Source organism: Notechis scutatus, chromosome 3 (assembly GCF_049901735.1).
Source record: "Notechis scutatus isolate UNSWTSFEM ecotype Mainland chromosome 3, rNotScu1.2, whole genome shotgun sequence".
NCBI classification, from domain to species: domain Eukaryota; kingdom Metazoa; phylum Chordata; class Lepidosauria; order Squamata; family Elapidae; genus Notechis; species Notechis scutatus.
The window spans coordinates 50,101,157-50,126,282 of record NC_142011.1 but is presented as its reverse complement, the minus strand read 5'-3'; the positions used below and the strand labels follow the sequence as shown (position 1 = coordinate 50,126,282).

The following is a 25,126-nucleotide window of genomic DNA, read 5'->3' as shown; positions in this document are numbered from 1 at the left end:
ATAAAATGTGGGTTGTTCATTTATTTAAATAATTTGTATGGTCATCCATCTTGCTCCATGACTCGACTCTGGACAGTTAACTGAAAATTAAAAGTATAGCAATGAAGCTCAACAGTTGTTTTTTTTAAATAGAGAGCATGATAACATTAATAATACAGTGCAGTCAGATTCCTAAAAAGAACTTTACTTCAATAATTATACAACCAAGCCATTGGACTCACTTAGCAGCCTAATGCCTGAGAGAATATAGCCAAGTTCCCAAAGCCTCTAAATCTTTGGGAGAATGAAGTTCCATAGGACAGGCACTGTGGCAGTGAAGGGACATCTCTTGGTTTGAACTAGATGATACTGCTTCAAGAAAGGGATCCAAACCCACCCTCGTTGGTTCTTGGGCAGAAATGATCAGAAAGAAACAGTCCTCCAAATAACCCAGCCCTATGCCATGCAGGGTTTAAGAGATGTCAATCAGCACCTCAATTGCACCCAAAACAGCATTGGGAGCCAGTTCGGCTTGCAGATCAGACATCTTAGGTGGGCATACATTACCCTGTGGAGCCTGATAATCTTACCCAGCAAATTCATCTACATATTGATAAGTAATGGTGGGAGAGTAGAGCCCTGTGGCATCTCCCATAAATTCCATCACAAATGAAAAGCTAACAGTGCAAGAGTTCTTCCCATTTCCATGTTTCAAATCTGCATGGATTTATCAAAATCTTTTGGCTGAAATAATGGTTTCTTCAGAAAAGAACAAAAAATTGCTTCTTTCAGAACAGATGAAAACATCTCCCTCAAAGTAGCATTCATTGCTGCATATATCCAACCACGTTGTTTCTGGAACGCCTTAACTAGTGGACATGTTTCTAAAACACAGGGGGCCAAATTCACCTCAAGGATTCTGTCCATTTTATCAGAACTAACAGGGTTAAACATTTCCTAGGTAACAAAACAAGATTGTGACTCAGTGAACTCCATATGATATGAAGAGGCAGAGTCTAACTGAATAAATTTAAATCTGATATGACAGATACTTTGAATAGTTCTTGTAATAACCTCATAACTGGAGTATTGGCTCATCCATTTTCGGGCCCAATCTTATAAATATTGTATTTATAATAAGCTTATTTTGTACTTCCTCAAAACTATTTTCCATGATGTGTATCTTTACTTATAACTAGCTATGTTAATTGTGAATTTTGATACAGAATTCTGTTAACATAGATGATAATCCTGAACCCTGTCCACTTAAAGGGATGAAAGATAATTTTACCAGAGAAAATATTTTGAACCTGCTGCTAGAGGAGTTTATAGTAAATTACAATTGGTTTTGTTAGCAGAAACTTTTAAATCAGAAACAATCCAAATTGTAGTTTTTGGTCTTGCATGGCTACCTCACAGTGATTATTTTATAATGAAGTGAAAACAGATTCCTGAGTAAGCTTCCAGCAGAAAAATTGACAAAAACAAATAAAGAAGCTTGAACGTTTAAAACTATATTCTTAATATTTGACTGGCCTGAATCTTTAGGAGCAGAACAAACTAACAAGGGGCTGGATTGTAAGACAACAAAAGCCAAACAAATAACTGAGGCAAAGAATTAATCCATTATTATGTTCAGAATGTTGAGGAAATGCACTCCCATGACACTGCTATATCCCAACAAAAAATTGCTTGTTGATTTTACTAAAACAAAGTTTGCATCAAATAAACCTTTTTGCAGGCATTTAAACTGGCTAGAACTGCAGTTCTAAAATCCAATATTAATTGTGCAGTTCAGTGTATCTTTCTTTTCCTTCCATTCAGTTGTGTCTGATACTCAGAGCTCGCTTGAACAAGTCCCTGCAGGTTTTTTGGGCAAGATTTTTCAGAAGTGGTTTGCCATTGCTTCTTTTCTAGGACTAAGAGAGAACTCACGGTCTCCCTTTTTCTAGCCTGATGCCTTAACCACTATATCAAACTGACTTTCTTTAGTATACCTCTTCAGAATCAAATACAACTGAGTTAATGTTAAGACATTTCTGAGCATGTCTGAATATAGGATTGCAGTCTGAGGTGCTTCTTGGAAGTAGTATGTCTAGCTTTTTTCCCAGTTTGATAGTGATCATTCTTACTATTACGGTAGTCTTTTAAAAATAATTTGCATATCCAAGTAGAAATTCTGGTTTATAATTTTTACATTTAAAAAAAGTAGGATTTGCTGTCTCTGTACTTTATAGCTACAGTATGTGAAGTGTATGTCCCTTTTATAGCTCAATCTGCATTTCTCATCTCTGTAATGATATAATCTCTTCCTTATGTAGTTTGTATTAATGAAAGGATTATTAATTTGAATTACTATGTTCTGTTGGTGATACGGTGGATTCTTTCTTTCGCATTGATATACAATTTGGTCTGGGTTCTTTTTTCAGTTGTTATATAGAATATGCTAGTTACTAAATATTGGTAGTAAGATGAGTTATTGTAAGCAGATTGATTTTAAGTAAAAACAAATTTATCCATTCATATAGTCCCTGATAAGTCTGGTATTTTTAATTTGGCTTTTCCTTTAGCTATTAATTGCATTGTAGCATGCACAAATATCTGGGTTTTTACCTTCAAAACATATTTGGATCAAATGGTTTACATTTGTGTGCAGTAGTAATTGTTTTCATCGCCTATAATTAGTAAGCACATATAGTGTGTTAATGTCCAGGTAGGGGGCAACAATTAGAAATAAAATAAATAAATTCACAGAGATTTGGCTCATCAAATGGTGAGAAATGCCCAGAAAGATTGTTTTGTATAACTATCAAGCATAACTATCAAGTTTTAAACCCTAAAGCAGGCTTGTCCAACCCGCGGCCCACGGGCCGCATGCGGCCCAGGTCCTAAAGTTTGATTTGCCAGCCTACCAAGTTATACGCACATGCAATTCACAAAGTTTTGGCCTGACAATAAATATGGTCTTTCCTAGATACCAAATTACTAGCTCAAGTTCTAGCTCTCCAGATTGTCTTATCTTAACAGTGTGTTTTTTTAAACAGTCTCAGAAATATTAGTTTATTGTACTTTGCTAGCAAGTTATAGTGTATGCACCAACATAGTCTCTTCCCAATTGTTTCTCCCACCTGAGCTGATCAGGCAGGATCAACATGCTTTAAGTTCCGTTGGCTAAGTAATACTAGTTGGTCAGTCCTAAGTTCCTTTTCTGCCATAGCACCAGCCTTATGAAGCATTCTCCCTTGAGAGATCAGGATGACCCATACCCTGCTGGTTTTTCTTAAGTCCTTAAAGCAGGGGTGGTATTTAGTCAGTTTGGACTGGTTTGGGCGAACTGATAAGGAAAAATTTAAGTGGTTCATAGAAGTGGCAAATATCACCCCAGCTGGCCCCGTGCCCGGTTGCTGCTCGCCCCCACCCACCTGCCCATCCTCACTCTTCCCACCCGCTTGTCCCACCCTGCCCTGCCCCACCCAGTCACTTCTCATCTTGTCCGCTGTACCATTGCTAACCTGCCTTTGCCCACCATAACCATTGCTGCCTCCTTCCACTGTGACCCTGATCTCCCTGAGTGAGTGATTGCGCAAACCTTGGTCAAGTCGACTGCCGGCCTACCTAACTCCGTCGCCACCACAAGCCCCGGTCGAGTGTTGTCTCCAGGGCCGGCCTAGGCCGCTGCATTGTCCCCCGTCCCCAGGCTTACCTGTCTTGCTTTGCCACAGCAATGCGGCTCCATTCAGAGCTTCCCATGTTTCCCGGATCTTCCCGAATCTTCCTGTTTGCCTCTGAATGCCGGCTGAGAAGCCGCATGGCCGTGCTGGCTGGGAGGATGCTCCCCCCCCCGCTGCGGGAAAGCTGCAGGGTTGCGCTGCCTGGGAGAATGGGAAAGCATTCTCCTCTGGCTTCTCAGGGAAGCCGCATGGCTGAGCCTGCTCTGGGAGGACACTTCTGCCCCACATGATGCTGCTCACCTGCCTGGCCAGTGTGTGTCAGAAGAGAGGGAGGCAGAAAAGTTCTCCCAAGTCTTCTCCTTCTTGGGCATACACAGAACGTGCACACATCTCATGGTGCAGGAGGGACTCGTGGTGCCCATGCGCCATCTTCTCACATCTTCTGCACACGTGAGGCAGCAGGACCTTTAAGGTACTTCGATGCGGGGGGAGAGGGACCATAAAGGGATAGGCAGGCCGCAGGAGCTGCCTTCTGAGTAGCTCCGCTGCGAAGGGAGGCAGAAAAGTTCGGCAAGTCTTCTCCTCCATCTCCTTATTTTGTCAGCCCAAGGGAGAGGAGGTAAGGTACGTAGGAAATTGCCTTTTCTGCAGCATCGGTTATGTGACGGCGTGACCAACTCTTCACTCACAGCAAGGTGCTGCCTCACCTTGCAGTGAGTGATATCGAGTTTGCCATGCCCACCCAATCACATGACTACTAAACCGCATCCACCAAGCCGTGCCCACAGAATCGGTGGTGGTAAATTTTGAATCCCACCATCCCTTAAAGAATAATTTTGTGCCCAAAACTAGAGATTTGAGTTTTAACAGGGACTTGTTCCTTGGTTAATCTTGTGATCTGATGAGTGAATTATTCTCAGCTGCTCTTTATTTTAGTTTTTGTGTTGTTAGAAATTGTTTTTATTATTTAAATCAGGGGTGTCCAACCTTTCACCTTCCCTGGGCCACATTAGAAGATGAAAATTTGGTTTGGGCCACACATAATTAAATTAAATAATTAATTAAATTAAATTAAATTAAATTAATAAAATAATAAAATAAATAAAATTATTATTTATTATTAATTATTTATTAAAAATTATTTATTTTTTATTTTATAATTTTCCGGCCAAATTTTGCGGGGGGGGGGGAGGGGGAAAGCTCGCCCACCTCGCGCCTACCTCTCCTCCTGCAAATTATTTATTTTTTATTAATTTTCCACCCAAATTTTGCGGGAGGGGGGGAAGAAAGCTCGCCCGCCTCACGCCTACCTCTCCTCCTGCAAATGCAGCAGCGGCGGCAGCGGCAACGGGGGCAGAAGCAGCAGCGGCGGTGGTGGCGAAGTGGCGGGGGCAGAAGCAGCAGCGGTGGCGGCGGCAACAGCAGGAGGTGGCGGGGCGGGACTTTTGGGCTGTGGCTGCCCGCCTTTTCTGTTGCTCGCCTCGCCCCGCCTCACGCCTACCTCTCCTCCTGCAAATGTAGCAGTGGTGGCGGCGGCGGCAACACCAGGAGGTGGCGGGGCGGGACTTTTGGGCTGCGGCTGCCCGCCTTTTCTGTTTGCGCCTACCTCTCCTCCTGCAAATGCAGCAGCGGTGGCGGCGGCGGATGCCATGCCCACCCAATCACATGACTACTAAACCGCATCCACCAAGCCGTGCCCACAGAATCGGTGGTGGTAAATTTTGAATCCCACCATCCCTTAAAGAATAATTTTGTGCCCAAAACTAGAGATTTGAGTTTTAACAGGGACTTGTTCCTTGGTTAATCTTGTGATCTGATGAGTGAATTATTCTCAGCTGCTCTTTATTTTAGTTTTTGTGTTGTTAGAAATTGTTTTTATTATTTAAATATTGTTGGATGTCCAGAGTCATTTGCTAAGATGGGACCATACAAATTGAATTAATGAACAGTCACAAACTCTTTGATACAGAGATCAGATGCAGGCTTTTCTCTTTGAATTAGTGATGAGTGAAGAAGAAGACAGTAGCAAAGAATCATAAATTGTTTAAATGAGAATGTAAAGAAAAGGCATGTTTGTGGATAAGGCCTAGTGGTTGATAGGAAAAAATAAGAATTACACTATGTAAATATGAGAATAAAGCTATAAACGTTAATTACTCATGATAACTATACTGCTCAAAAAAATAAAGGGAACACAACAATAAGACATCCTAGATCTGAATGAATGAAATATTCTTATTAAATACTTTGTTCATTATATAGTTGATTGTGCTGACAACAAAATCACACAAAAATTATCAATGGAAATCAAATTTAGCAACCCATGGAGGTCTGGATTTGGAGTTACACTCAAAATTAAAGTGGAAAAAAACACTACAGGCAGATCCAACTTTGATGTAATGTCCTTAAAACAAGTCAAAATGAGGTTCAGTAGTGTGTGTAGCCTCCATGTGCCTGTATGACCTCCCTACAATGCCTGGGCATGCTCTTGATGAGGTGGCGGATGGTCTCCTGAGGAATCTCCTCCCACACTTGCACTAAAGCATCCCCCAACTCCTGGACAGTCTGTGGTGCAATGTGGTGTTGGTGGATGGAGCGAGACATGATGTCCCAGATGTGCTCAATTGGATTCAGGTCTGGGGAACGGGCGGGCCAGTCCATAGCATCAATGCCTTCATCTTGCAGGAACTGCTGACACACTCCAGCCACATGAGGTCTAGCATTGTCTTGCATTAGGAGAAACTCAGGGCCAACCGCACCAGCATATGGTCTCACAAAGGGTCTGAGGATCTCATCTCGGTACCTAATGGCACATAGGCTACCTTTGGCGCACACATGAAGGACTGTGCGGCCCCCTAAAGAAATACCACCCTACACCATTACTGACCCACTGCCAAACCGGTCATGCTGGAGGATTTTGCAGGCAACAGAACCTTCTCCACGGTGTCTCCAGACCCTGTCACATCTGTCACATGTGCTCAGTGTGAACCTGCTTTCATCTGTGAAGAGCACAGGGCGCCAATCTTGGTGTTCTCTGGCAAATGCCAAACGTCCTGCACAGTGTTGGGCTGTAAGCACAACCCCCACCTGTGGACGTCGGGCCCTCATACCACCCTCATGGAGTCTATTTCTGACCGTTTGAGCAGCCACATGCACATTTGTGGCCCTCTGGAGGTCATTTTGCAGGGCTCTGGCAAGGCTCTTCCTGTCCCTCTTTGCACAAAGGCGGAGGTAGGGGTCCTGATGCTGGGTTGTTGCCCTCCTACAGCCTCCTCCACGTCTCCTGATATACTGCCCTGTCTCCTGGTAGCACCTCCATGCTCTGGACACTACGCTGACAGAGCAAACCTCTTGCCACAGCTCGCATTGATGTGCCATCCTGGATGAGCTGCACTACCTGAGCCACTTGTGTGGGTTGTAGACTCCGTCTCATGCTACCACTAGAGTGAAAGCACCGCCAGCATTCAAAAGTGACCAAACCATCAGTCAGAAAGCATAGGAACTGAGAAGTGGTCTGTGGTCACCACCTGCAGAACCACTCCTTTATTGGGGATGTCTTGCTAACTGCCTATGCTTTCCACCTGTTGTCTATTCTATTTGTGAAATTGATTGTCAATCAGTGTTGCTACCTAAGTGGACAGTTTGATTTCACAGAAGTGTGATTGACTTGGAGTTACATTGTGTTGTTTAAGTGTTCCCTTTATTTTTTTGAGCAGTGTATATATTTTAAGAGCCAGTTTGTTATAATGGTTAAGGCATCAGGTTAGAAACCTAGAGACCACGAGTCCTGCCTTAGACATGAAGCAATTTCCCTTCCTTTCCCATGGTCACTAAAATCTGCAACAGTAAGATTTTTCTACACAGTATTATTTCAGTTCTTATGTTGAGGACAGGCCATATTTGGTAACATAAGATTGTTCCAATGGCATTACCATTTTTGCATGCAAAAAGAGGATGATTCAGTTCCAATTTCGCACATCGGCTCTTGTCCACTGTAAAGAAAGTCAGATAAATCACTTTCTGTTCTTTCAACTAAAAGGACTTGAAGTTGGATGTAAAGGACAGAGGCCATCTATTTGGATAAAGATTAGAAGACTGAAAGTGATTGCCCTCCTTACTCAACAAGACAAAGCAAGTTTTGGAATTATAAGAAACTGGTTTTGTGAGTTTAGCTTTGAAATCTGCAAGAGAACAGAACAACACAAATCAGCTGGAAAAAAGCATTCTATACTACTTTTTTCAAAGATAAATATATTTCTACACCTTATTTGAGTATAATTGGTTGATCAATATTTGATATTGTAGCACAGCTACCTTATTCATCATCAAGTTGTTATCATGAATTCACATTTTTAAACAGAGTATATCAATATATGCTGATTTTATAACTATTGTGTATATTGCAATTTTATAGCTGAAATAGCAAGGCAGTCTGACTTTAGATAGGGCAATAAATAAATCGGGATTCTAGTTGCCTGTTTTTCATCTACCATAGCACATTTTATGCAAAGGTTTAAGCTTTCATGAGCTGACTTCATAGCCTAACATGGTACTTTCCTACAATAGATACGGAAATATGTCAAATATGCTATTCCCATTTCCTCCCATTTTCTGTTTGGGTAAAAGAATGAAAAAAAAATATTTCTCCTAGCTTTAAAATTTCTACAAAGTTTCTTTTTTCTTTTTTGTATTTTAGGGTTAAAAAAACTATAATTACCCTGAACTTTTTCTTTAGGTCCCTGTAGTTGGGTTTTGGGCAGAGTTCTGACAGACAAGGTGTGTTCTCTAGGTCTGATCTGTTCTGTACCAACCCTGATATGTAAATGCTATTGTGTTGTTACTAGTACAGTATGTGGGCGATAATGAAGGACAAGTTCTCAACCCTCAACTATAGCGGTCAAGGTTAAGGAACGTACATATTTTGGCAACCCATTTTATATTTGAAATAAGAACTTAATGTTGAGTATTTTTTTCAGTGTGTTAGTGAAATCTACAAATTCATTATAGGTTGTCTTTGACTTACAACCGGCTGCTTAGCTGTTCAAAGTTATGACAGAGACCGTCTCCCAAAAGGTACTCATGATCCGGTTCCAAAGTTCTGACAGTTGTTCCCCCGCAGTCACATGACCACATTTTGGGTGCTTGGCAACTGGGCCACATTTATGGACCTTTTACAACAAAGATTGCAGTCACATTTTACAACATCTTTGCTGAAAACTGTCTCTCAAGTTTAAGGCAAAAATGTCCTGTGGTGAACAATGGATTTATTTAATGACCACAGCTTTCACTTAAAAACTGCAGCGTTTGCTTGATGTCCATCACAAAACATCAAGTTAGTTATGTGGGTGACCTGCTTTATGACTGTCACAATTTATGTCCATGGCTTAATTACAGTTTTAAACCAAGGACTATTTTATACCTATTCATTTCAGTTTCTTAGGCTCATTTCCTAAAAAATATCAGTTCAGAAATGGTTAACTGTCCTAGAGGAGAACAGTAAGCTCAAGAGTCATCAGAAGCTGCAAAAGTTCCTTATGCCAGGGAGCAGATTGGCAAACAAAACACAAACCCATCAAACCAATTTGGCAGAATTAAGATTCAAATAATCCATGAAAGGTCAACCAACCTCTGGCTAAAAAAAAAAAAGCCTCTTGATCTTTTCAGTGCCTGAATGGTTTCCTGGCAAATCCAATGTTGAATACATATGGAAAAGCCTCAAATCTCATAAAACCTTAACTGTCTTAACTGGAAAATAGTTGGTCTCTTGAAAAAAGAAAAGCATTCATTCCACAATTCAATATTATTGAAAGTTTACTTCTTTGAAGTAAAGATACATTCATAGATATATGCCACTGTTATACCTCTTTTGAAGGCTTTTTGAGAAATAATATATGTAACCTTCCATAAGTATCATCCAACAGATGTTATAGAATTGTATTACTGAAATGAAATCTTCATTACTAAGATGACTTTTGTTTCTTAAGAAATATAAGGCTATAAAAACAATAAGTTGCAACCATGAGATTTTTTTTACCACCCATAGTGTTATTTAAATTATTAATCTAATTTAATCCTCCTCCCTTGCTTTGTCTTCTTCCTTCACTTCCTTATTAAATACCAAATTATTATTAAATATATATTCTGCATCTTTCAGATAAGAATATAAACAAAAAATAATTAAACCTCTGTTTGTTTGGAAAGAGCTTTCTCATACTATGTCTCAGAGAGGGGCTAATTACCTATTTTGTTTTTAAAATATTGGTGTCATTTTATATGGTGTTAAAAACATCTTGAATTCTGGAATGCTTGTTTTATCCTATAAGAATTGAAATGCTAATATTAGAACATTACACACATCAAACAAGACTAGACTATTAAATACTATTTGTACCATAGTGTGTAGCAGCGTAATTGGCAGTGAAACCTGATTAAATCTTCATTCATCTGATGAGAATTTGTCTGAATTAACTTTGTAATTCAGAGCTCAAAGTACTTATAATGTCATTTCTCTTTAAAATTGTCTTGTTACTATGAATAAACTATATTTCCTTAATATCCTTGGGGATAAAAGGAGTTACTTTTTAAAGAGGTTCTTGATTCTGTTCTTAATTTTTAAAAATAGCTTATACTTAAGCACTTTGAGTTATTTACCTAGTGGTTTAGAATTGTTAACTTGTAAGGAGCTTATAGTTTGTAAACTCAGTTGTGGACACTACTTGATATTTATTTTACCAAGGATGACTAAGGAAGGCATAAGAATACTAAATATCATCTCATTACAAACTCATTATGCTTTTCCACTTTACATATCCACTTTACATAATTGTTTCTTTTGCAGTAAAATAATGAGAAAACAAATAAGCGTGAAATGAGCAACATAATCACTTGCAAATAATCTGTGCTCGTGTTAGTTTTAAATTCAAGCATGGTAATATTTGAGAATTATTACTCAGTACTAATAGTTCTTATTAGCACTATTTTCAAAGTATTTCTGAAAACAATAGAAAAGGTGAAACATTTTAATAGATTTATGCTGCAATTAATAAAATGCAATTAAGACTTTACTTAGTTTGAGCCATTTTTGTATGTAGGCATTTTGAGGTTATCTTTACCTTTGAATATGCAACATTTCAATGCTATTATAATAAGAATTTATTAAACTTGTATCTTGACACTCAGAGTTTCACAGCAATCAAACAAAATACAGTAAAATCAGTAAATCATAAAAGATAAAATATGTGTCAGGACTTCACAAAAAATTGAATCAATGTATTCTCCATTAGACTGCTGCGAGAGTCTCGTGTGAATGTTGCTCATGTCTCCTCATCAAGTGACTGAGCCTGCCAAAGCATGATTTTAAGATACCATAATGCTTCTTTTACCTCCAGGAATCTGCCTTCATGAATTTGAAGGATAGGAATCAGTAACTTATGTTTCTTTATATTATCCTTTATACAGATATATTTTGTGAATTTTATTATAAATCTAATGAAAACCTTCTCAGGGAGGAAGCCTGATTTGAAAACTTATTATTATGAAATGTAATAATATTGTGTTTGTGTGCTACTTATTTTAAAAAGATTTAGTTATTTGCAAAAACAATATGAGATTTCCAAATATTACTATGCTTGAATTATATCCAACATTTTGACTGTATTGTGCATTTCACACCCATTTGCTATTATGGAGATTAATCCAAGCATTTCCAGTAGTATTGCTAAATTCTGTACTCCCACAATACATGCAAACCAATGTGTCTGGTTTGGTAATTAATTTGACTTCTAGTGTTTTAAAAATAGCCCTTCTGTATTATGACTTGCTTTTATGATGATTTTTTTTTTTCATTTTAAAAGAAAAACACATTGATCTGACCTTAAAAATGCATTTATTATGACGATGAACATTTTTCATTGGTTACTAGCTGTGTTATAAGATTGGAAAAATATGAAGATGAAAGATTCATTTAAATAAACATATACAGTAGAAACAAAAACAAATTACCTAGCTTCCCTACTTTTTCCTTTGTTGTATGTATTGCTTCTTTGCAGCTTGTGCTACTTGTGGACCAATTCACTTGAATATTGCCTGATGAGTGTTACTACACATATAATAATAACAATTGAAACAGTAATAAAATACTGATTATATAATCAGGATAATCCATCTGTTTATGTGATCACCAGTTTTTCTTTCTTTATGATAGTAGCAAGTTAATACTGTGTCTTAGATTGTGATTACAGAATATGCTTTTTTAGTATTGTTCACAGGAAACCTGCCTCAGCCTGGTACTGTTTACTGACTATACTTTGTGTCTTAATGTATAACATTTATTTATTTACTTTTGCTTTACAGTATCTGGAGAGGACCAAATGTGAACTGTGTTGACAGTACTGGATACACTCCATTGCATCATGCTGCTTTGAATGGGCACAAGTAAGTTTCCTGTGTCTGAAATAACTTTTTAAACAACCAGCCTATTAAAGTAGCTAAAACTAATAAACCCTGTAGCATTTTCCAAACACTTCCTTCAAATACCATAAGTAGTAGAATTCAACTATCATCAGGATTATATGCAGTGCACTATGCCATATTATTGTAAATGGGTTTATTGAGAGATGTTGATATTTTGGTATTCTAGATGTGACTGCCACCACCTCTTTGAGCAGGAGACATGAGTGTATGAAAAACCCCGAGTTGCGGATCAGGTTCCTCTGGGGTAGTGCAAGCCCATCCAGAATTAATTAAAGTCCCAAATCTTGAAGCTCTGAAAACCCAAAGCAATTCGGTCCTGCCAGGGTTCAGCTGAAGATTGTTGTCCCCATTGAGGCCCCCACTGCCTCTAGGCACCGCAAGAGAGCAGCAACAGCATCACTTGGATCACCAGGGATGGAGATATAAAATTGAGTATCATAGCATACATGCATGTGCATGCTCATACAGAGTAACTACAGTTTCTCAGTTCATCTTCATCAATTCAGAAAGCTTTTCTTTAAAGAGGAGAGGCAAAAGAATTTTCAAGATTAATTTTCTCATGTTTGTTATACATTGGTTATAGTGGGTGACAAATGTTGAAATGTAGCTGTTACTTCTGCAGCCCAGAGACACTGACAGTTAGGTGACGTATATATTTAATAAATTATTATAATATTTAGCTTACATGATTTAACACAGGTTTTTCTAAAATCCTAAAATTTCTTTAATTACTTTGCTACCCAATTTTAAATCTGTGCATCTATCTCTGTTCTCCACTTTTTTCTCTTAAAGTTTAATCTTATGTCATTAGTCAGTACCTTAATTTCTCAAGTTTATTTTACTGTTCTGCCTTCTATGGCAGGGATCGCCAACCTTTTGGACCTCCGGGACCACCAAACTCATAATTTTAAATCCCATGGATAAGAGACCCTGGGAAAATCCCAAAAAAGTCTGCAGGAAAATTCCCCACCCTGTTTTCCTACCGATTGATCATTCTTTATTTGGGATCGCAGGATACCGTCTCCAGCTCCATTCTCAGGAGGAGAGAGAGAGACTTTTGGCTTCATGCAAGGAAAGCAGCAGAAGCAGCAGTAGTCTTTCTTTCTCCCCCCCCCCCCCCAAACTCTGCCAGAAATGAGTCTTTGTGAGACTTGTCGCGCTGGCGCGGCCTCTTAGAGCAGGATGCCCTGCAGGGTCCCAAAGACTCATTTTTGGTGGAGTTTGGGGGAGAGAAAGAAAGACTTTTGCTGTTTTCCTGGCATGCAGCCAAAAGCAAAAGAAGAAAGAAGCAGAAAGAAGCAGCCCGGTGGCCAAGCAAGGCATGTGGGGCGAGTGGGGCAAGTTCCCCCCCCCACTACCTCGTGTTGTTCGCAATGCAAGCAACACAAGCCTTGTGTTCCTGCGGACCATATGGGCGGCTCAGCTTTGTGTTCCTGCGCAGCCTGGATTAATTGTTTTGGGAGATGCTTTGGGGGGTGACATTTCTCTGAGGATCACCAAAATTTTCTCACGAACCACCAGTGGTCCCTGGCCCACTTGTTGGTGACCACTGTTCTATGTTATCCTAAGCAATGCTATGTGATCTGCACATTTGACAAGCATTCCTGTAGCACTTCATTCAAGTCCCTAATAAAGATGTTGAATACATGGCCAAGGCCTAAATCTTATAGCTTCTCCCTCGAGCCGCTCGGAGCATCCAGAGAGTGGGATGTGCTTCTGAGTCCTCTTCTTGCAGGCTGAGCTTGCATGTTACATTTTAATGAAGTTTTCCTCTTTCATGATTTTCCTCTTTTTAAGAACATGTGTTGTTCTTTAGGGTTTTTTTTTTAAACTGAGCAGCAAATTATTTCTCTGGGACTGAAGAGTACAGTACTTGCCTTTCACATCTATATCTATTTTATACTGGAGAGCTGTTATCAGTATGCTTCTCAGTCCTTACATTGTAAATTTACATTGTAGACTGGGAAGTTGCTCTTTACTGCCATTTAGAGGCTACAAAAATTCTTTTTCTAGAGTAATAAAAAGACAATGCAGCTATGGATCCTCTGTGTCCTTTTATAAACAGTAAGTTCAGTGTTTCTTTTTCAGACTTTGTTAAGGTTTACCTCTCATCCACTTAACACTATCATTAGCTAAACTAAAACAGGTTCTCTTAGACATGCTATTCTTTTTTTGTTTTATCCGATTCTGTTCCCTCCCCAACACATTAGCAGTCTAGAAGAACAGGCTCTACAACTGTTCACTTGCAGCTGTGTAATCAACATAATTTGCAGTTCATTTGCATATTTGAGAAAGAATGAGCATTGGCTACTTACATGCTTGTTACCCTTTAATTCGAAAAACCAGTGATCTTTGCTGATAATTTCTTTATACAGTTGTTTCTACAAGTAAATACAAGTAAACAAAATATGCTGAAACAGTGAAATCAAAAGCTTTAATAAGGATAAGAAAGGACCATAGGAACCTTTGCAAGTGTGCTATGAAGATTATGTAAAACATCTATTAAAGTGCCTCAAATCTTTCAAAGGTAGTGTCTGTTTGTGCTGATCCTATAGAGATGACTGTGGCTTGGGCTTGTCCAATTATTTGGGCTGAGTTTGATTTGATTACTTCCAAGGAAATGGACAGAGTCCTTAGGTTGATGATTCTGTTATCTACATGTTAGGTTCTATCCCTCCTGATTGGTCAAGGCATCCAGACAGATATAGATAGGTGACATGTAGCTAATTAGTGGTAAATGCTTTTTTATAATACAGGGTGGTTCCATGTCCCCTGAAGAAGACAGTGGTTTGCCCCTTCTCAAGAAGTTACTACTGGACAATTTTTTTTTTCAATCTCTAATGTTCCCTTTTTGAGGGAGACTATTGAAGTGGTAGGTCTATAATTTGAAAGGGCTGTAGGGGAAGCAAATTATCTGGACCTGATACAATTTGGTTTCAGGCTGGGATACTATACTGAGATGCAATTGTTCACACTTGTGGATGACATCTGGTGGGCTTGGAATGGGGATGGTTGTATCCATTTGACCTCTCATTGGTTTTCAGTACCATCAATCATGGCATCCTTTGGGACTGGCTGAAATGTTGGAAGTAGGAGATCTTGTTTTTTCAGTAGTTCTCCTTTCTCCAGGGATGGTTCCAGTTGGGGTGTGAGGAGGAGAGGTCTGTCTTTAGGCCTCTGTTTTTAGGGTGCTACAGGGCTTAATTATCTCTTCTATTTATCATCTTCATGAAACCTCTGTGGGAGGTAATTGTCAACCCATTAGCTAGACCAAGTTAAAAAGTTCAACTTCAGAACAAAGCTAAAATTACTTTTCTTGAAATTGGCTGTAATAACATAATCATGCAACTCATTCTGCTAGTTCAATAATTTGGGGAGCTCTGTCTGAGCCATAATATTGAGATACTATCTGTCTGTTGTGGATTGAAAATATGTCTCATACAGACCCAGCCCATTGCCTGGGTAGCAGATCATGCATACCTCCATCAAGATCATCTTTCTTACTCTCTACAGCATGGATCTCAATCATACATCTAGGGTCCAAGTAGTGCTGGGGAAATGTCTTACTGGATAAATCTGGCTAGAGAAGATCTGGCTTCAGCCCAACCCCGACAGGACTGAATGCCTGTAGTTTTTTAGGGCTACCCCATATCTGTTGATTTGCCATATTTAATTCTGGCTAAGGTTATACTTTCCTGGTCAGAGTTGGTACACACTGCCGGTCCACTTGGACTCAATGGCAGCATATATAGTAGTTGGCAACTGTAGTCTGGAGAGCCTTTGCACAAATGTATTTTATGTGCTGGTTTAACCTTTTCTAGATTAGGAATCATTGCTTATGCCTTTGCTGACTCCCATTTCCAATGTGTTCTACATGGGCTACCTTTTCAAGAGCATTTGAAAACTTCAGCTGGTCCAGAATACAATGGCAGGGGCACAAGGGACAGTACTGGAATAATATCTATGTAACACTGATGCTGCATGAGCTGCATTGGCTTCCAGTGGACTTCTGGTTGAATTTAAAATGCTGATTATCACCTTTAAAGCTCTACACGGCATAGGGGCAAGTTACTTGTGGGACTGCCTATCCCTAATGGTTTCTAGTCATCTCTTTAAATCTGGGGCTTCTTGGTGAAACAGTCTTGCCAGGTGGGGCTTTGGAATTGTGCTTTCTCTGTCATGATGTCTGCCTTAAGGAATAGCTTCCTCTTAGAGATATGGATGCCCCAATCCTGCTGGTCTTAAGAAAACAATCAAGACATGGCCCTAAGGTTAGGATGACAATGCGCCTGGCATGATATGTTTAATCTATGGATGTGAGTCTTATAGCATTGTCTGTTTTGTTTTAATGGTTCTCAGTGATTGTATTTTTAGTCTTGTTCACCACCCAAAGTTCCTTTAGCTAGACAGGTAGCCATATTAATTTATTAAGAAAATAATCAAATAAATCACATATCTAACTTATATGTGGGGAAAAAATGTTCATTCTTGCAAAGTAGGTTTAAAAACTTGTCTGCTTATAGATAGTTTGAATAATAGAATAGAATAGAATTCTTTATTGGCCAAGTGTGACTGGACACACAAGGTATTTGTCATTGGTGCAAAAGCTCTCAGTGTACATAAAAACTATAAGTGATAAATCATGATCATAGTCTTCATAAAATACATAAGATACAACACTTAGTGATAGTCATAGGATGCTTAATAGGAAATCAACATAAATCATACTAGGAAACTAAAACCAGCATAAACCGTAAAGACACAAGCAACAAAGTTATAGTCATAAGTAGAAAATGAGATAGGTAATAGGAAAGATGAGAATAATAGTAATACAGCCTTACTAAATAGTTTGACAGTTCCTAATGCTTGATTCTAAGCCCGTTTATATAGATACATTTCATCAACTAGGTTGAAAGTTATCTCCCAGTTAGTAGATGGCAGTCTTATTTCCTTTTGGTGGATGAACAATAGGCTGTTTTCACTTTCTAGTTTTTAAGGAACCCTGGTGAATATTTGAATTTGAAAATGTTTTCCAAGTAGATGGTATACAAACTGATATTTTTTATTAACGCATATATCCAATTTACCATTTGATTTTGATTGTTGTATCCAGAATTCTTCTGAAATTTTATGGCATTATTCCGTCCTCAGGGATGTTGTGGAAGTTCTGTTGAGAAATGATGCATTAACGAATGTGGCTGACTGCAAAGGCTGTTATCCTCTCCATTTGGCAGCTTGGAAGGGAGATGCTGAAATAGTGAAACTGCTAATACACCAGGGACCCTCCCACACTAAAGTAAATGAGCAGGTCTGAATACGTTCCTCTTTTTGTGCTCTTAATGATCTTACAAGGTTTGTTATATTGTTCTATAGGAGGAAGTGAATACAACATCTATAAGAGTAAATTTGTTGCTTGATATCTTGCTTACTATTATTATTCAGCAAATTTGAAAAATTGTATCCTGAAAGCTGTATTTTTGGTTGATCAGATTTAGAACTGTAGAAATGAACAGTGGCTAAATTGGTTCATATACAATGAGAGGGATTTTAATCATTTTTCCTATACCCCACCCCCATCCTGCACCACAATTTTCTGGACAATTTGAAACTTGATGTAGTTGGTGCATCAGTTTATTTTTTTGGTGAAGCAAATCTAAACAGTTTTATTCTCTTTTTGCCATATTTTGTAGTAAGCTTAATACTACTTTACTACTTAAGCTAATATTGTGCAGTTAACTACAATACAGCTTTCAGATATTAATAATTTACTAAAATGCTATGCTCAAATGGAAGAAAAACAGTAATTGTTTCTATTGTTTAAAATGCTGCCGTTTGACTTGTATGATTGAAAACTTTATTGGGTACAAATATAGACAAATACACCTCATAGTGCTAGTATTGATTTGGAGACCAGGTAAACTCTTACAATATTGCTCCAAATTAAACTGGGACTGGTATATTGAAAAATTGAAACATTGGGAATACTAGTAAGTTTTCCCATGACATTATTTCACTTGCATTTTAGTTGTATGTATGTATTTGTTTATTTATTATGTCTACACTGCTGAATTCCTATTTCCAGAGGTTGAAGTAGCTTACAGAAAGGGTCAAAAACTTATATCACATAAAACATTTAACAGACATTAGGTGACACCCATGGAGGTAGGCTAAACCTCCACTTCTGCAAATGCATTTTCTAAAAAATAAAGTTTTCAGAACCCCTTGGAAGGCCACTAATGTTGAGGAACACTGGGTATCCAGCCACATGTTATACCACAGAAGCGGCATCACCATGAATGAGCCCCCAGGGGTGTCTTGTCTACATAATATTTTTTCTTGTGGGAAGCAAAATTATTATTCGCTTCCAATAGGAAGCATTATCCATATTAAACTACTACTTTAGCCAAATTGCAACCAAACTAGGACTGAACAACTTGTTCAGAGTTAAAGTTAAAATTCCATCTCTATAAAACACCCCTGACTTTGAGGCTAATTATCTGTGTTAACAAGTAGCTTAGCATAATCTCTTACAAATATTCAAAGAAGTTCATTTGCTGACTAGTAATATTTTTGTAATTGAATAGCCAAATATATACATTCAAAAGTTTTTAATATTGTTTGGAAATCTTTTTTGTCAGACATTGTTTATTGTGCTTCTCGGAAACAACTTTGTCAATCATTTTAGTGTTAATATTTTAAATTTTATAATGCCATTTGCAATTATTTAATAAATTGGATGGGGCCATATGAAAATGAAAGATCTTGTAATCTATAGCTAGCATGAGGCCAAATATTTGTAAGATGTCAAAGTGAAGTGTTTAAATAGGGAACTTAAGATTTTTAGTTGAGTTTTGCATGTTGTCTTTAAAACAATATGCATGATCAACTATTGACAGCTGGAATGGCTAGTTAAATTAATTGCTTTTCATTGGAATGAAATATTGTCATGTTCTATCATTTCTCCCCTTCAGAATCACTCACTGCTTTTTTACTATATCCTGCCATTTCATCATCACATTTTCTTTTCCTCTCCTTTTTGTAGAATGCTCTTGAGATCAAAGAACTCAAAAAGTACGGCCCCTTTGACCCTTATATCAATGCCAAGGTGTGTACTTCGCTGACAGGATTTCACTATATCATTACTTCAAGTTGTATTTTTGTGCTTTCAGAAGCCTTGTCATGTAGTTCATTGATACTGCCTATTTGGGAATGGCCGTGGAGGACTGAAAATGCAATTTCTTTAATGTGAAATTTTATTAAACCATGTTTGATTTGGCTGGTTGGTAAAAGTTTACTTGGTGCTTGACAAGGTCTACCAGTGTTTTTGACTTGGTAGATTTGGGGTACTTGTTGATTCCCAAATCAATAATAGCATTCAAAAATATAAATTCAAAACACTCTGGTATTGTTTCTCTATTTAATAAGAAAGGGAATAATACTGATTATGTTTATGGTATACTGTCCAAAAAAGATATGCATTCTTAGCAATATTGAACTTCATTTTGCTAATAGTGATGATGCTACATAACACAAAAGAGAACTATTTTTGTTAGTGTTTGTATGAGAACAATAGTGCCTTTATTGTCTGTGTGGATGTATTCATGTATCCATCTGTGTGGAAGTATGTACATTTTTTCTTATTTCACTCGTTCCTTGTTCACATCTGAATGTTTCTTTTACTGAATATAACCTATTCTTCTACTTTTTACTAATCATAAGGAAAGCAAATCTTAAAATATTGAAAATCTTAAATTACTTCAAAGATAATCTAATCTAATATTTAGAAGTATCTTAAGTGATTCCTTATTATAATAAATATCAAAAGAAATATTTGTTATACATTATTATTTTAATTTTTAGACCATCAAATTGGAGCAGCTTAAATAATGATTTTTAAGGTCAATCAAATTGGGCTCCATGAGTATGGTTTTTAAATATATTAAGATTATCAAAGTTGGAGATAAATAGGGTGAATTAGTTTAAATTACATGCTTTTATAAATTCAGATCACAGTGAATATAGTCTGTAAATGTAGGGTAAACATTAATGTTTGATATGATAAATGATAGTCTTATTAAAATTCATAATGTATAAGTTTTGGTGAGGATTACAGCATCACTCTGCTTTTGCTGAGTTTTTCCTATATGTATATGACAGTTTTAGGACATTAAGGATGTTTCAGAAGCTGACATATTCTGTCTCTGTACTATGGAGTCTATAAAATAGATCAACCCAATGGCGAATGCTGAAATTGAAGTGCTTAGACATTTAAATCAGAAATTTAATGTTTTTAAAATCACTGTAGAAAACTACCAATTTAAATAATTGATTGAATTGTGGTTTTTTTTTTTATAATTCATATAATTTCTTTACAATAACAGTTGAAATATTTTCACCTAAACGAAGTAGTATAATCGCTTTTTCATAATGGATTTTTATTGCAGAATGTGTGTCTATATTTAGCTAGGAAATTTATGAAATTTGTGATTGCCATTTATTATCAGTCAACTGTGTTTACTCTTTTTAAATCATAATGACAACAGAAACTACCCAAATGACCTGATCAAAAGTTTACATACCCTAGTTTTTAATATGGTGTATTGCCCCCTTTAACATCAATGACAACTTGAAGTCTTTTGTGGTATGTGTGGATGAGGCTCTTTATCTTCTCATATGGTAAAGCTGCCCATTCTGCCTGACAAAAAGCCTCCAGTTCCTGTAAATTCTTGGGCTGTCTTGCATGAACTGCACATTTGAGATCTCCCCAGTGTGACTCAATGATATTGAGGTCAGGAGACTGAGATGACCACTCCAGAACCTTCACTTTATTCTTGCCAATGACAGGTTGACTTGGTCTTGTGTTTAGGATCATTGTCATGTTGGAATGTCCAATACGACCCATGCGCAGCTTCCAGGCTGGTGAATGCAAATTTTCCTCCAGTATTTTTTGATAACATAATGCATTCATCTTGCTATCAATTCTGACCAAATTTCCTATGCCTTTGTAGCTCACACATCACTGATCCACCTCTGTGTTTCACAGTAGGAATGGTGTACTTTTCATCATAGGCCATGTTGACTCCTCTCCAAATGTAGCGTTTATGGTTGGGCCAAAAAGCTCAATTTTGGTCTCATCACTCCAAATGGCTTTATACCAGAAGTTTGAGGCTTGTCTCTGTGCTGTTTGACGTATTGTAAGTGGGATACTTTGTGGCATTTATGTAGTAATGGCTTTCTTCTGGCGACTCGACCATGCAGCCCATCTTTCTTCCAGTGCCTCCTTATTGTGCATCTTGAAATAGCCAGATCACATGTTTTCAGAGAGTCCTGTATTTCACCTGAATTTATTTGTGGGTTTTTCTTTGCATCCCGAACAATTTTCCTGGCAGTTGTGGCTGAAATTTTAGTTGGTCTACCTGACCATGGTTTGGTTTCAACAGAACCCCTCATTTTCCACTTCTTGATTAATGTTTGAACACTGCTGATTAGCATTCTCAATTCCCTGGATGTCTTTTTATATCCCTTTCCTATTATATACAGTTCAACTACCTTTTCCCGCAGATCCTTTGACAATTCTTTTGCTTTCCCCATGACTCAGAAGCTAGAAATGTCAGTGCAGCACTGGATGAAAGATGCAAAGGTCTGTCAGGAGTTCAGGAACTCATTGATCTTTTTATACACACATACTAATTACAAGCAAACAGATCACAGGTGAGGATGGCTATGTTTAACAGCCGTTCAAACCCCTTTGTGCCAACCTGTGTGCATGTTATCAGGCCAAAATCATCAGGGCATGTAAACTTTTGATCCAGGGTCATTTGGGTAGTTTCTGTTGTCATTATGATTTAAAAAGAGTAAACACAGTTGATTGATAATAAATGGCTTCAGCCAAGTACTAACCATGAGTGAAAGAAAATATTTTGTGTTATTATTCATATACTCTGAAAAATGGCCAAGAAATCATAAATTCTGCCAGGGTATGTAAACTTATGAGCACAACTGTAAATCAAACCCTAAAATGCCAAAAGTACACAAAAATGCCCCTCATTCTATTCTCTGTAATCTTTAGTAGAAACACCAGCAACAGAATGGTGAAAATATAGAAAAAGAGTGCATACCTCTGGCTTATTCATTGTTTTGTTTCCGCCAAGCCAAGATCCCTCTGGAAATCTGGAGGAGAGCATTAATGTCTGTTTAAATAAAATATATTTTAAATCTTAAAAATGCTGAAGAGGAAAGTGAGATGAATATGTTTCTACAAGGCCATTTTCTAAGCCTTTTGTAGCTTAGTATTATTTTTAATGAATGAATATTATTAAAATCAAATGTTTTAAACTAATCCAGTCCAAGAAGCATATTCCTCTATAGAGTGAGGCTAGAACCTGGAAGACTGTGAGTTGTCATCCCACCTTAGGTGCCAAGACCATCTGGGGACATTGGGCCACTTATTTTCTGTCAACCCTAGGAAGTAGGCAATGGCAAATCATTTCTAAAATCTTATCAACAAAACTGCTGGGAATTGTCCAGGCAGTTACCAAGAGTCAATCCTGACTCGAAGACTTGTGCCCACAAACACAGAGGTTTTAGCTACTACTTATAAGGCACACAAAAAACTAGGAAAAATGCTTATGAATGTTTAATTTTGTGATGGCAGGCATTTCAGTATAGATGAGGAATGATAGTTAAATAGGGGGGTTTGACAAATTGTTAATTAGACATATTTGTGCATTTTCCCAATTGAATTATATATGTACATTTGTTTATAGTTAAAAGGTACTTTGACCTGACTGTCAGAAGAAGCCTCACTATACACCAATTACTGAGATTAAATGTATGCATATTCAAAACGACTTAACAGTTTTTCAATACAAAATGCACAAAGTAATCATGATACATAAAAACATTGTATGATCATACCTAAAAATTGTAAAAAAAATTCTAGAGTTAATATAGTTAAATATTACCTCAATTTAAGTTGCTGCTTTATCCTTTTCCTCAACTATTTCTTCATAAAATTTCTTTGGGCTTGCCAATTATGATTAAGGTCTCAGTTTTATGGACTTCTGTTTAATATTTAATGCTTTTACATACAAATTATGAGTTTTGTACTGTACTAATTGCAAATCAAGTATATATTGGCAACTGTTAGTTCATATATCCATGAAAAGCATTCCTTAGTCTTCAAGATAAATGGATCAGTGGGCAAAAGATGAATTGTTTAAGCTGCAGACCACTATTTTGACTTTGAGATGATGCTACCATTTCTTTTCTCATTTTCTCTTAAGAATTACAGAAATCAATCTCGGGCAATTTCAAAAAGGCTTGCTTTTGAGAAATCTCAGTTGGGCTGTAAGATTTTTACATTAATATGCTAAAGCTTTTGAAAGAATCGGGGAACACTCCGGCCCATCCTCTTAAAGAGTAGCAATTTCATCCTATTTTCTAATGATTCTTCAGATTTAAGTTATGTCATATGTGCAGCTATTTGGATGCATAGCTGGATTTGAATAGCTGCACATTGCACTGGTTTTGAAAAGTGGCATCCAAACTATTAGAATAGAATAAATAAAAATAATTATTGCCACAAACTTGAAATCAAACATGGGTTTTATAAGGATTTATAAAATTTTGCATTTCAGAAGTACTTACTTTCAGGCAAATGAATGTTTGATGACGACAATAAGATATTACTCTTTTTTTTGTAAAAAGGTTGGCCTTGTTTCTCCCGCAAGAAAAGCAGCGGTAGGTCTAGTTATTGCTGGGATAACAATGGGTCAGGTAATAGTAAGGCTGTAGGTTAGACTCTGCAACTGGAAAAAAAATCTTGGACGAAGGCAAATACTTCTGTACTCTGGCCAAAACTCTGTCCCTAGGATTTGAGCCCAATTTAGCCAAGAACTATTTTTAGTCCAGGTGATGTTTTTCCCCCCTGATGTTTACTGATATGGTACATTATGTATCATCTGTAATATAATGTGGCTAGGAGATATCACAGTTCTTCATTATCTTTCATTAAACCCTACATCTTAATTATAAATCCTGAACCATATGCTTTCTCCACTAATCATGGTGAGATTCTCTGCATGCTGCTGAATGATGCATTGCCTCATTTAGAATCACCTTCGCTATGAATCTGTTTTTTCTTGGCAAATGTTTGGCTTGAATTGTTTCTTTGCCATTGTTGGAAGTGTCCTCTTCAATTTTTCATATGTTTGTGCATGTCTGTCATTGTTCATAGTAACTTTCATTTATACATTCCATGTATTTTTTGTAAAGTAGTCTTGACTACTTCATCTATTTCCTTTCTGCTTCAGCCAGTTTTGTCATGTACCCATGAGACATTGAACATTGTTGATACCGCTAGAACAAAAATAAATCACAAACATACCTCTATTATATTTTGTCCAGTACAGTACAACTTTTAAAGTTCTTATTTGTTTTCTTTTTAACAATTGAAACATTTCTGTTGAAGCCAGGGTTTTGTTTATGTACATTTATCCATTATAATCACACACACATACCCAGACACACACAGACACACTCACATATACCATTTAAATGTTTAAAAGACACAGTTAGGAAAAAAATTGTGTTTATTTACATATCAGCTAGAATCTTAAAGTTCTTAGTTTTACACTTATGATTTAACTCATTGATATTTTATACTTAAATGACTTCCCGATATTACTTATGAAGTCCAATTTCAAAAAAGCATTTGGTCACATGAAAGAGCTGTTTCTTAACAGATAGTTTCCATAAGTTGATAATATTAGTCAGAGTTTCCTGATAGTAGCGGCCCTTTGTATAAAATTAAAATATAATAACAACATAATGTCAGATTAATTAATAAAACGTGAATTCTCCAGAGAGAAAGAACACAGTCATGAAATACTATATTTATTATCAAGTTGTTGGTTTGCAAAATGTACCTTTGTGATTATTATAGTAACTTCTATTGAATGGATAAGTAATGCTTGGTGAGTTTTTAAAGTGGAGAACATCAT

The 25,126-nt window shown here is 37.3% G+C and overlaps 1 protein-coding gene across 17 annotated transcripts in view; it reads left to right on the top strand.

Annotated features, from left to right (window-relative positions):
- Nucleotides 1-25,126, top strand: part of ANKS1A (ankyrin repeat and sterile alpha motif domain containing 1A) — a 116,879-nt gene that overhangs the window by 18,653 nt on the left and 73,100 nt on the right. For 10 of the 17 annotated variants that reach the window (XM_087959826.1, XM_087959824.1, XM_087959816.1 and 7 more), the window contains exons 2-4: nucleotides 12,003-12,083; nucleotides 17,274-17,430; nucleotides 19,165-19,227. In XM_087959826.1, coding sequence (XP_087815952.1) covers nucleotides 12,003-12,083; nucleotides 17,274-17,430; nucleotides 19,165-19,227 — 301 coding nt within the window. The remainder of the gene's footprint in view (nucleotides 1-12,002; nucleotides 12,084-17,273; nucleotides 17,431-19,164; nucleotides 19,228-25,126) is intronic. The other 7 variants (XM_087959829.1, XM_087959825.1, XM_087959827.1 and 4 more) reach the window with 1 other exon arrangement.